This window comes from Eremothecium cymbalariae, chromosome 7 (assembly GCF_000235365.1).
Source record: "Eremothecium cymbalariae DBVPG#7215 chromosome 7, complete sequence".
In the NCBI taxonomy this organism is placed as follows: Eukaryota; Fungi; Ascomycota; class Saccharomycetes; order Saccharomycetales; family Saccharomycetaceae; genus Eremothecium; species Eremothecium cymbalariae.
Genome location: NC_016455.1, coordinates 504,965 through 518,254, shown reverse-complemented (window position 1 = coordinate 518,254; position 13,290 = coordinate 504,965). Strand labels below are relative to the sequence as shown.

The 13,290-nt window shown below is 37.8% G+C and overlaps 5 protein-coding genes and 1 further gene across 5 annotated transcripts; 2 read left to right on the top strand and 4 right to left on the bottom strand.

Annotated features, from left to right (window-relative positions):
* Positions 1–107: 107 nt before the first annotated feature.
* Positions 108–3,217, bottom strand: Ecym_7245 (the record flags this gene model as incomplete).
* Positions 3,218–3,908: 691 nt separating this feature from the next.
* Positions 3,909–5,507, top strand: ETP1 (Etp1p; the record flags this gene model as incomplete). The annotated part of the gene is made up of 1 exon (XM_003647858.1): positions 3,909–5,507. One exon carries the CDS (start codon positions 3,909–3,911, stop codon positions 5,505–5,507), a length of 1,599 nt encoding a protein of 532 aa, XP_003647906.1.
* Positions 5,508–5,824: 317 nt separating this feature from the next.
* On the top strand, positions 5,825–6,787 carry PRS3 (ribose phosphate diphosphokinase subunit PRS3; the record flags this gene model as incomplete). The annotated part of the gene is made up of 1 exon (XM_003647857.1): positions 5,825–6,787. The coding sequence occupies one exon, from the start codon at positions 5,825–5,827 to the stop codon at positions 6,785–6,787; it is 963 nt and encodes a 320-aa protein (XP_003647905.1).
* Positions 6,788–7,076: 289 nt separating this feature from the next.
* On the bottom strand, positions 7,077–7,748 carry Ecym_7242 (haloacid dehalogenase superfamily protein; the record flags this gene model as incomplete). The annotated part of the gene is made up of 1 exon (XM_003647856.1): positions 7,077–7,748. The coding sequence occupies one exon, from the start codon at positions 7,746–7,748 to the stop codon at positions 7,077–7,079; it is 672 nt and encodes a 223-aa protein (XP_003647904.1).
* Positions 7,749–8,214: 466 nt separating this feature from the next.
* On the bottom strand, positions 8,215–10,491 carry TUL1 (ubiquitin-protein ligase TUL1; the record flags this gene model as incomplete). Its single annotated transcript, XM_003647855.1, has 1 exon — positions 8,215–10,491. The coding sequence occupies one exon, from the start codon at positions 10,489–10,491 to the stop codon at positions 8,215–8,217; it is 2,277 nt and encodes a 758-aa protein (XP_003647903.1).
* Positions 10,492–11,247: 756 nt separating this feature from the next.
* On the bottom strand, positions 11,248–12,747 carry UGP1 (UTP glucose-1-phosphate uridylyltransferase; the record flags this gene model as incomplete). Its single annotated transcript, XM_003647854.1, has 1 exon — positions 11,248–12,747. The coding sequence occupies one exon, from the start codon at positions 12,745–12,747 to the stop codon at positions 11,248–11,250; it is 1,500 nt and encodes a 499-aa protein (XP_003647902.1).
* Between the last annotated feature and the right edge of the window lie 543 nt (positions 12,748–13,290).

The following is a 13,290-nucleotide window of genomic DNA, read 5'->3' as shown; positions in this document are numbered from 1 at the left end:
TATATAACAAGTACATCATCCGTTGAAAAATTCGTTATTTTCTCACGGTGGACCGAAGGCGCTTCGAATCTGAATGCTTACATAAGTGCGTGTGCTTGAGATACAAATTATAGTGACAGGGAATAGGTCACATCGTAACAATGAATCGAAAGCGGTGTGATATGATTTATTTGATCCAATAAACCGCATGAATTAATTAATACAAGGATCTCCGTTAACTTCTGATCTGGAAGGTGTAATTCACAAGTGGAAATACCTACTGCAAGTAACTGACATAAACTTAAGTTGATTTCTCGAATAGGCGAAGATGTATCCAAAGAATGTTTGATACGTAGTTTAGAAATTTTAGAAGCTTTAGGATATCTTAAGTCGCGAAAGCCTTTTTGGAAACCAACCAATTGTTTATAAAGAGGGGATGACTGTTTGAAGTTGTCCCAAAAATCAACAAATCGTTTGGAGAGGAAATCGCCACTGGAGGTGATTATGATCCGAAGAACATTGAACGATTCAGTTGCAACAGAAAAGTCTGGGGCAAAACTTTCCTTCACAATTATGTCCCATATGGAGGTGATTTTAGGCAACATTCTATTGTAATCAGTGGCTAACATGGGAACGATTTTTTTCATTAATTTTAGGATTTTGGATTTTTTAATGGTTTAGAGGGATTTGTTAACAATCTATCACCATATACCAGGATTTTCAATAGAATTAGATAGGCGCTTTTCGGAATGGGTGAGTTCCATTCTTCTTCTTTTTCAACTTTTATCGGTTGCTCCTCGTCTTCATCGTCACTGTCGTTCTCCATTCGCTGCATGAAAAACTCTTGTGCAGATGGGACCTGATGTGCTTCATCTGGGAGCAGTTCATCTTTTAATTTGGGCCTTTCCAGCAGTGACATCACCTGGTCAACATTTGTAATTCCCCAAGGCTCGAAACTCTTTTTTGAGATTTGCTTATTGTCCATTAATAAGAGCTGGTCTTCTGGACCGCTCAAGTACTTCTTTCTCATTTCATCGACTACGACATCAAAGAAATAGAACAATTCTAAACACAAATCGTCGTAACCATTGTAGTAATCTAAGATAGTGAATAATTTTTCTAAAACATCATGAAATTGATTCACTACTTCAAACCCTGCAAGTTTGCATATGACACCAAGTATGGTGCTTACTCGATCAACAATAGAATTATCCAATCGGATAGATATACAATCAGTCAAGTAATCAAAGTTATCCAGAAGTAAGCTTTCAACAGAGCCATTGTACAATATCTTGCTTAGTTCAAGTGTGATTATTTGTGCAAACGATCTTATCTCCAAAGATGGTGAGGCCAGACAGTCCACAATGGGGTATAAATGATCTATTAACTCATGTCTGAAATCTTCTCCCATAAAATTCACCATATTTCTTACCCCATCCAAGGCTAGAAGCGTGGCCCTCTCATTATTCTTTGTCATTATCGGCCTATTCATAGTACTAAACTTAGTAGTAGATGTAACTATCAGTTGGTTACATTGTTCCAGCAACGAATATGGACATTGTAAATCTAAGTGACTCGAAGTTGCTTCGCTGAACGATAAAAATCCATCATCAGTTTCTTCACCTTTGGAGGTCAAAGCAAAGCCTTTTATCAACCTTGAAGATACCCAAATAGCTAACATTAATGAAATTTCTTCACTTTGTGATGACAACAACCAGTCTACAATCTGATCGACAATTTCTACACTGCAACCAGATCCTAAGGATAGGAAAACATCAGCCAGGGATGCTTCCATATCTTTGCTGAATCCGGGCAACAAGTTTTGCAAAAATTGGTCATCTTCTTCTAGATGGTATGAACTTATAATTATGTGACTTGATTGTTCTTGAACAGCGGTTTTCTCAAAGCGTAACGTGTGTTGTAGTACACAGTTGGTCAATTCAGTATGAATCTTGTGCACAAATCTTGTAACAAACGGAGAATTTAACGGACCAAGGGTTGCCTTGCTGTTGATTGCTCGATTAATAATCCTTAATTCTTTTGTTTGATCAAACTGAATTATCTGAGGTATTTTATCAATATCGCGGTCCAAAATTCTGTCCACTAAAACTCCAAAATTGTGGAATGAATACTGTAGCTTTGAGTTAGTTTCTTCCTCACACGCCAAATCTACAGATAGTAACAACTCTTGGCATTGGTATAAAGACTCTCCACAACTTTTTAACACCATATGAGCAAAATTCTTTAAGTGACTTTTTACATTTGCGTTGTCCCTTCCAAGTAGCTTTGGTAATAAGCTATTTAATACCCGATAAACTTGATGTGATTCTTCCTTCAACCATTTTTCATCCCTATGCTGGCCTTTATGGAGCATTCTTGGTTCTAACTGATTAACGGAAGCTGAATTTCCGATGATATCAGTTACGCTTCGTATCTTCTTCGATGAAACTCCAAGTGAAAAATCATCAAATACCAACTTTAACAAGTCTGCAAACAGGTCTAGAACTTTGCAAGCTATTTTATAGTTAACTGTTAGCCCTGGTTTAAGTAATAACTTTGAAAACGTAGAAATATTTCCAGGTAAAATAAAAGACAACAATTCTCCATCAGAAACTACATCCACATATAATTCCCTCAGCGTGTCAATTATCTTCATTTCAAGATCAAAATATAGATATTCAGTCAATAACAAATCTAGAAGAATAGTAACCATGAATCCTAATTGTGGTAGGGTTTCTCTCTTTAAAAATATATCATATGCATATGCAGATTTCTGAACTTGAAACGCATGTACTAGTGACTGAAGTACCTCAACACCAGCTGTCTTAAATCCAACAGATTTAGAGGCTAAAGCAACATTATTTTCATTATTGCTAATCAGGAAGGTACATAATGCTAATAACTGTTGTGCAAGCTGTAGTGGAAAGGCGCCAGCCTTACTCCAACATATTCTAATCAAATCCGCTATCACATTGAGTAACCTTTCTATATTGGGATCTGAAAGGGAGGGATGCTTTAGAATTGCAGATATAGGAACAAAAACGTAATCTGCAATGTTAACCGAAAGCTGGCCATATTCTTCATAGCATTTGTTAAGAGTAACATGCAATTCATCTAGTGATGAGGTTAGTTCCCGTGAATTAGGATCGAAAGATGAGGTCGGGAGGAAAGCAACTTTAGAAAGGGAAATACAGTAAGGTTTCAACCTTCCAAATGCAATGGAATCTGAAGCCTCCATTATGCTGATTGTCTATCTTATTGTATGTCAGTGGTATATTTAAGAATCGTTGATCATAATTTCATTAATTGAATTTCTCAAAAGAACTTTAAAGCGAGAACTAATTGTCCCTTCACAGTAACCCTCCAAGGGATGAATTGAACTGACAAACTACCAAAGAAATTGTCTTGAGAATCTTAAATAGGCAACGGTAAATTAATATATATGTTCAAAGATCATACTATTGACCTAGAAATAGTGCACAATTACCGTAAGCTTAACACCACTGCAACGGGCTAAAGCTCTGGATCTGTGCCCCGCAATTCAATTAAGTTGCTGCTATCCTAAAACAGATGACGGAATCGACTATTATGGACGTACTAACACTTTGTGGTTTCTGATTCTAAGAACTTTTATTCAATGCTCATGTGCATATTTTCTGTTTTGCATAACTTGAATCATATATTTTCGAGAACTGCTCTCATGTTACCGTTAGAGAAAGCACACCATAATAACAAATGAAGCAACTATTAAGAATAGTATTCAATTGTAAATAAGATTTGAGGATTAGGTTAGGTTGGAATAATTCTTTGAGTAAAACTATTACTCACTGGGACTACACTGATTTAGCTTCACGGCTTTTTATGTGATATTGTGATATTAGTAAGGAGAACGTTTGCTTTCAAAACTATTTACGAAAGAGAGCACTGCTATGGAATATTGCATATTTATAGAACTGAGTGATTGGGATAGTGCTAGGAAGTCGTACAGTTTTTTCAAGGCACCTTCTTGTGAGCCAAGTATTCAAGAAAGTGGTTATACGGATAATTTTGTTACTATAAAGGGGGCGGAAGTTAGCACAGTAAAGGAGCACAGTGAGGACGATAGTAATCAACTGCTATCTATAATAGATATGAGACTTAAAGATGATAAAATCTTGGCTCAGTGGATGGGGCATGGGACTATCAGGTTGTTTAAATGTGGCCAGAGTAAGACTGAACAACAAGAACATGGGCATGATGACACAGAAGTTGATTTGATACATGTTCCCGGAGATAACTCTATGTGCTGTATTCTGTTTACGCCTAGTTATTTGAGTAGTGATGATTTATTGCACTGGTTTTTAGGACCGATGGTATTAGATCAAGTATCGCATTTTAGGCTTGTTAAGTTGCATGACAAGAAGGGAGAGTACATGGTGCTTATGAAATTCCGAAATCATTTGGATGCTAAAAGATTCCAGACTGAGTTTAATGGCAAGCAATTCAACTCTCTAGAACCTGAGACCTGTCATGTCGTGTTCGTGAAGGAAATAGTGTTCAAGGAGAAGCTATTTCCAGACCCTAATAAGGATTTCCCTTATCTATTGCGAGACCCCTTCACCAATGGTTCTGGAATGGTAGAGCTTCCAACATGTCCGGTCTGTTTAGAAAGGATGGATAGCGATACTACAGGACTAATTACTACAGCATGCCAGCACACCTTCCACTGTCAGTGTCTTGATCAGTGGAAGGGTGGCCGTTGCCCCGTTTGCAGATACTCGAACGCCAAAGAGCCTTTAGAAGGAACCGATCAAGCTAATTGCAACGTTTGCGGTAGTGGCGAAAACCTTTGGGTATGTTTAATCTGCGGACATATGGGGTGTGGCCGCTATAATTCCAAACACGCTATTCAGCATTATGAGACAACATCTCATTGTTTTTCCATGGACATTACCACTAACAGGGTATGGGATTACGCAGGAGATAACTATGTCCATAGACTTGTTCAAAATGAAGTTGATGGAAAACTTGTCGAGATCGGAGGATCCAATAAACGTAACCAAGAATATCATCTGGAATATGTCCAAGTCTTAGTATCCCAATTAGAATCACAAAGAGAATATTATGAAAACAAGCTTGAAACCCTCGCCCAAAAAAACACTTCCTCCATTACAGTTCATAACCTTTCCGCCAAGTTTGATAATCTAAAAATAGACTTCGACAGGAATAACAAGAAGTATGAAGCACGTATATGTGTATTACAAAACCATCTGAAGGAGGAGAAACTCATCAGCCGAGGACTCAGAGAAAACCTTGACCATATGACAAAAGAATGCGAACGTCTCACCCAAGAAAAGGACCAACAAAAGTCAGAAGTCGCGGCACTTCAAGAGACAATGAATGATTTAATGCTTCATTTCCAATCAATCGAACAGCTAAGTCAGGACCCGGAAGCTGCACAGGGAACCATAGTTATCCAAAATCCGGATCGACCCACGCCGAAGAAGCTCTTTAAGAAGAAGAAACCACCACACAGATTTGGTAAATAAACCCTCAACCCTCAACCCTCTCTGCTGCGATATAAAGTTGCCTAATATCTTCCGCTGCTAGCATACAATACTATTGCGTACCAATATAATTGATCTTGTAATCATCGCCTTATTACGTCGTCTATAGCGACATGAATATTTTCATCGTCTTTTGCAAAATCGATGAGCATCACAACTTTCGTTAAATTTCTTCTGGATGACACGAGGTGATCATTTTGGATATCTTTCTTGGAACAATTTAAGTCCTATGTAGCTGACTTGTTCTGGTGAGTTTGTAAATACTTATTATCTGTTGTGATAATCTGTTATAATTGAGTATGGCTACGAATTCGATCAAATTACTTGCCCCAGACATTCATAGGGGTTTGGCCGAACTCGTGGCTAAGAGACTAGGGCTAAAACTAACTGATTGCAATTTGAAGAGGGATTCTAACGGAGAGGTGACGTTTTCGATTGCAGAATCAGTTAGGGATCAGGATATATACATTATTACACAGGTTGGATCAGGTCATGTTAACGACCGCGTTTTAGAGTTGTTGATTATGATTAACGCTAGTAAGACTGCTTCTGCAAGGAGGATTACGGTGGTTATTCCAAATTTCCCCTATGCTAGACAGGACAGGAAGGATAAATCTCGTGCTCCAATAACTGCAAAATTGATGGCAGATATGTTAACGACAGCGGGTTGTAATCACGTTATTACGATGGACTTACATGCATCGCAAATACAAGGGTTTTTTGATGTGCCTGTGGATAACCTTTACGCTGAACCAAGTGTAGTGAGGTATATTAAGGAACATATAAATCATAAAGATGCTATTATTATTTCTCCTGATGCCGGGGGTGCTAAGAGAGCGTCCTTGCTATCCGATAGATTGAATCTAAACTTTGCTTTGATTCACAAGGAACGTGCGCAGGCTAATGAAGTGTCTAGAATGGTTTTGGTTGGTGATGTTACCGATAAAATTTGCATTATTGTTGATGACATGGCTGATACTTGTGGTACTTTAGCTAAGGCTGCTGATGTATTGTTAAAAAATCATGCCAAGTCTGTCATCGCCATTGTGACCCATGGGATCTTATCGGGGAAAGCTATTGAAAACATTAATAACTCAAAGTTGGATAGAGTGGTTTGCACTAATACTGTTCCATTTGAGCAAAAGATGAAGTTATGCCCAAAGCTAGATGTGATCGATATCTCTTCTGTATTAGCAGAGTCGATTCGTCGTCTGCACAATGGTGAAAGTATTTCTTACCTCTTTAAAAACAATCCTCTGTGATAACCCTTGGGGTGCTAGCTGGATTAATCCTAGCAGTTCTTAGTGTGATTAGTCTTTATTTAATAACTACCTTTATCTTAGAGATTTCAATTCGGTAGAATTGAAATCTACTTTAAATTAGGTACTACTATATCAAATTATTTTCATATTTGTAATAATGTTTATGATCAGAACTCAGAAGAAATCACTCAAAATAATGTGTTCACATAGCGTATATTAGGTGCGTCACAATGTAGCACTGGAAGATTGATACCTTTGAAATAAATAATAATTAAGGGCCCGCCATTTTTTATATCCCAAACTTCAACTTATCCAAATCATTTAACGACTTTAGGAGCTCTCCTTTACCCTCTAATATTGCTTCAGTATCGCCCAAAACTGCATAAGCTTCGGGATGTGGCACCCAGATATTGTAAGCACCAAATGCCTTTCCTCCTTGAAGTCCTGGTATTCCATCTTCGAAAACAAGACACTCTTCCGGCTTTATTTGAGTCTCAAGCTTTTCGTTTATTAATTTGAGGCCTAGCTGCCAAATATCAGGGAATGGCTTTCCCCTCCCTTTGGGAATTCTACTATCATCACCGGTAACTATCACATCAAACAAATCAAAGGTATGCTTTAAATGAGCAGTCTTCATGTCAAACTTTTCCCGTCCAGAGCTAGTGCATAACGCTATGGGGATACCATTATCTTTTAAATGACGTACAAGTTCCGCTGCACCGGGTAGAAAGGCAGTTTTATGCCATAGCTGCCTCTGGAAGTTAGCATTCAACCGTTCGACCTCCTCCCATGTAATAGGCAGTTCGTAACTCTCGATCAATTTCTCAGCTGCAGCTTGTCCCGGCAAACCTTGCATTTCAATTTTAACGTCCCATGTCAAAGGTGGTTTGCCGAACTGCTTCAAAACTTTGGAAGTAGCTTCCGTGTAGATGTCTTCCGTGTTAATCAACAGTCCATCCATATCAAACAGACAGGCTTTAATTCTAAATTGAGTAACATGTCAGCACAAGTTCTAGTAATTGACAACGACGGAAGAAAACCAACACACATACTCCTTTGGGATAGTCATTTTGGGACGATGCTTCGTAGTTTATGGTAATTCCCCTAACTTTTGCAATTGTTGTAAACGTTGTAAACGTTGAACAGTTATAATTGTCAAAATTGGGCGAATATTTCAATGAGGTAATATAACTGAAAATTTTCAGAACGGGATTCATCACCTAAGATAAAATAACATTTATAATTACAGCTATGAGTTGTCTATTTATGAACAAGAAACGGTTATTATTACTATCATTCCTATATTTCTGGTAGTCACCATTGAAGTATAAACTATATCAGAAAGATTCATGGTATACTTGTTGCATAGTATACTGATTACTTTAAACTTAAAATTGAACAGCATGATGTATCCTTAGTATTTTTTTTCATAATGGAGGTAATGGGGCTCTGCAGACTGGGCATTGTAATTTATAGCTCATCCAATTCTCTAAGCACTCTGTGTGGAAGACATGTGCGCAAGGTGTTACCATATACTCATTAGGATTAGTTTTATGGGTTTCAGGGATGTCCTCTACGTAAATTGCCACCTCGGACATGCAGATAGCACAGTCAATACAATAATTTCCAGTCGCACCATGTTCTAATAGATCAGATGAAAGCATAGCCTTGTGGTAAGAATAACCTTCAGGGATTGTATGTCGTGGTAAGAACCAACGAGCGCCTAAAATATCCTGAGAGTATAAGACTAGAATTTGCAACAACAGCCAGAAAGAAAGTATCGCAGCAAATCTAATATCTCTATGATGACGGAACATGTTGGATGGATATGTAAACACATATACGATGGGTGCAATCCTGATTATAGTGGTTCCTATGATAAACTTCCATAGGAGTGGCATTCTATTGCTATTATTTCTATTATTAGAATCTGATAATTCTCCATCTCTTGATGGTCTTGGTTGGTTACCCTTCACAGCATTCCTGAATATCTGAGGCACCCAATATGAGTTGAGTATAATTAAACATAGGTATTCAAAACCAGTCCGAATACCTTTGGGCCATGATAAAGAGCTTAGTATAACGAACATTGAAACAAATAAAGTAAAGAAAAATCTACCATATAGACTTCCACTGATAGCACTCTCATCCGGAATAACCGTTAGCGGCGGTCTAATCTCAGTAACTCCACTGCGTAGAAGTGTCCAAATGTTAACTGACCGTTCATTAATCTGTGATGCATGAACTGAAATCATGTATCTGATTTCAAAAACACTTGCAAGTATAAAGCATGCAAATGAACTTATACTTAACGGTAAGTATAGTTCTTTCCATAATGCAGAAGCTACAAAGTAGACAACAGCAAGTAAGCCATCTACAAGGTTCATCATTGCTAAACACCAGTAAGAAATTCTATTCACGGAACTTGGAGTATTTGTATATTGCATCTGTAGAAGGAACAAATATATTTGAGCAGCAAACAAACAGCATCCAAACAATAAGTGTTTCCTTATGGACCTTACCTGGACTTCATAGCGAGGACCTATTACATCGTGGAGCTTCAATTGTACACCGCAATCCGGGCTGTATAATAAACCTTTGGAGATTGTAATTGGTGGAACATCTGAAAGATTAACTGGACGACCTATAGGCCAGGTTAATTCATCATCAATCATACCTATTTGGTCTTTTGTATATTTATCCCAAGGTTTAAGTTGGAAATATCCAACATATTCACATTTGTAATTGGCAGTTTCATACCACTCCTGTAAATTATCCATCGATAGTGTATTAAGATAATCAGAAGCATTCCAATATTCATCAATCAATTTAGTTAATGAATTATAACTGTCTTCGTCAGTATCTAAAGTCATATAATGTGGAAACGCGAACAATGAATGGAACTTTGCACTTTCAGACATTAGGAGTATCCGACCTCTTTGTACATCATAAATAGCTTTACTATCTATATTATGTTTCTCATGCTCTTCTTGATCATAAAAATCCAGCTTCAAGTGTAACATCTTCCACTTCTCTTCTTGCGTATTAAACCTTGCTGTCTTCGAATTATCCGACCGCTTCCATGCCGGAGGCACCTTGTCAATATGAGAGATAGATATATCCACTATTCCTGATGGAAATGTAACATTATGCAGTTCACCATATCGCGACATATCTTCTGGATTCCGCAGATAATATTCACCTTTACCAGGCATATCCTGTGCAAAATCGGTAGGAGGCTGGTAAAACTTGTTAATACCCATAGGGATTAGGGTGTACTTGTTATTAGACACAAGTTCTACAACTCCATGTAAAGCCCCCGTTATATTAGGAGGAAATGATTCAGAAACTCCATTTTCCGACCAAAAGTCTGATTTTATCAATTCTAAAACATCATCTGGAATAGTCATATACTCATCATTTACCTTCCAATCATCATACTTCTTACCATCTATTGGGTATAAAGCTTTTCGTTCCGGATCCTGCTTGGCATCTAAATAACTCAACTTAAACCCAGTGATATTCTGAAAGTTTGTCGAATAGGACATGTTATGAAACGAAAGATATTCCCTTCGATACTGGTCCTTAAGTAACTGTAACTGGTTAAACTCATACTGCGATGTAACGCCATCGTCACCTGGGCTTGAAAAAAAAATGAAGAGAAGTATTAGCACAAATATGAAAGTGTTTCCGTCGAATTCCATCCTTCTAGTCTAATTTCAGGAACTCGTCTGTTTTCACTCTGCCACCACGAAACTAGGACGACAATATGCAAGTTAGATTCTAATACTGTTCTTTAGAACGTTGAATTCTTGTGAGTGAGCATTAATGGAAATCCCCTTAACGCATTTCAAAAATATAGGGAAAAAAAGTTTACTAACTTGTGAAAAGCCGGATCACCAAATATTAGATGAAGATTAGTAGGATCCAGTTTGAATGGTGGTTAAAGAAAAAGATGAAGATAGGAAATAAACATATGTATTTATATTACTTGACCACATTTTGATTAGTATCAGGTATACTGGCTATTATTAATTTGGAGTGTTTTTGTACAAAGTTTTAAAAAATACTTAATAGGTTAGTCGTTTATGTAAAAAAAAATACTATAAAAATTGGAATGGACAAGTAAATCCTGTCATAATTCGGTATTATATCTGGCTCAAGTAGTTCTATTCGACAGCCTCTCTAATATATTGCGTATCAGTCGAGACATATTGCAAAACGCAGGAATAAGGAAGTAGATATCTTTTTCAGTATAATCAAAACGATAGAACGGATGACTATAATATGAGCACGGCAATGAGAACTTGCAAAAAGACAGATTTAATAGCTCAAAGGATATGATTATATCAATAAAAAACAATAAAAGTATAATTCACAAAAATAAAATAAAAATCATGTATGAAGGGGGAAAGCTTCGGTTTTCCCCTTTCTAGACCAACAATATTACGGAGTCCAAATCAATGTTCTAAGATTTGTAAGTTGCCAGTGATGACAACGTTCTCCAAAACGGAACCATTTGGAATATCGATTCTTTGGCCGTCTGAGCATACAATAATGACGGTACCCTTCAAGGTGACGTTTTTACCCAAGAAAACGTTACCGGTGATGGTCAAATGATCCAATTCTACAATCTTTGGGATGTGGGAGATATGGGAATTAAATCCAGAAACTTTCTTGAAGTGAGAGCCTAGTTTGATCAACGGGTTTGGACCGAATCTAGAAGGATCTAGCTTTAAGGCACCATGTTCCAAGAAGAACAAATCTGACTTAACCAACAACAAGTCAGAACAAGTTTTGACGGGTAAGAAACGAGCTCTTGGAACAACAACACCATGTGCACCATTAAAGTGCCTAATTGCTGCACCACATGCAGTTTCCAATTGTAGAACATCAATTTCGTTGCCGTTTCTCGTGATCGTCTTCTTGTTGGGAATGATTTCCATAGTCAAAGTGGATGCCTCAACCAACCTCTTGATAGCCCTTAAATTGATCCACAAGTTATTGGTATTGAAATTGGTAAATTTCCTAATGTTCTTGAATTCATCAATATGCTCTTTTGGAACTTGAGCAACCTCCAATAGCCGCACTTGGCCTTCATAATTTATCAAGGTACCACCCTTGACATCGGCTCTAGTCTTGTCAGTTAACTCCATTATATATTCAGCACCAGTCTCCAGCATGTGGTTCAAAATCTTCAAATCCACAGTGGCTCCTAGGTTGTCACCATTAGACACGAATAGAATCTCTCTTCCTTGCTCCAAGAGAACATCCAATTCACCTGACATATGTAATGCCTCAAACAAATCACCATGGCCAGGGGGGTACCAAGCATCCAGTTGGTCTTGGTAATCTTGCGGAACAGGTAACAAAGAATCCTTAAACACACGAGGGTATCTAGATTGATTGAAGGACCTTATTCTAATTCTATTAGCAGAATATTTCTTGATCAAGTGTTCAGTATCCGAATCCGTATTAAACGAATTCATCAACAACAACGGAACATCCGAATCATACTGCCTGTTCAAATACTCAATCTGACGAACCGAAAGATCCAAAAATGTGTTCCCATCCCTAACCTCAATAACCGATTTGGGCCCAACACACCCCATAGAAGTCCCCAACCCACCATTCAACTTCAAAACAGCCAACTTGGACAAATTACTCACATTTTCCGGCTGTTGCGCAATCTCAGCATACTTGATAACCTCATCTGAACTAGGAGACTTGATCTTCTCCCAATCTAAAGTAGAATGCGACGATTTCTCAACCAAATATCTCCTAAACAAAGAGAAAAATGAATCCAACTCAGTCTCAAACCGAGACTGAGTTTTCTCATCCTTTACAGAATCTGCCAACTTGTTTAACGCATTCCTCATCTGCGAGACCGCCACGTTGTTTGTATTCGACTCAAAAGCATAAGTTGAGTGTGTTTTGTTGTGTTTCCTAACTTGTAACATACTGACTGCTCCTTTACTCTGTAGTACTAAAAAGCGTCAAAAAAATCCACTGGAGTATTTAAAATTACCTTGATATTTCAAATCAAATGAACAACTCACAAGACCACGCCTCTAAACAGCCTCTCTGCAATTTTTTTTTTTTGGGGGGGGGGGGGGGATAAATCCTAGCTGATATCACTAATTCCAAATAACACCTGTCGATTAGAATAGGAGAAAAAGTATATCTATTTCGGTCTCTAAATTCCTTATTCTTGGAACGCCTTTTGTACTTTTTTTCGCCACTGTGAGTATTAGTTCATGTGTGGTGTAATTTTCTTCCGATTATTGCACTTGGGTGATGTGGACAATTCGTAGATGAAGTATTCTTGAATGAGGGCATTGATCCTGGTTTACTTGGATTGTTTATGATGAGTTGGCGTATTGTTCTTCTACTGGTGGGGTGTTTCACTTTACATCTTATTTTTGCACAGTTTGGTTGATGGTGGTAGCAGTAGCAGTAGCAGTAGTAGTGGTAGTAGTAGTAGTGGTGTTGTTGGTATGGTG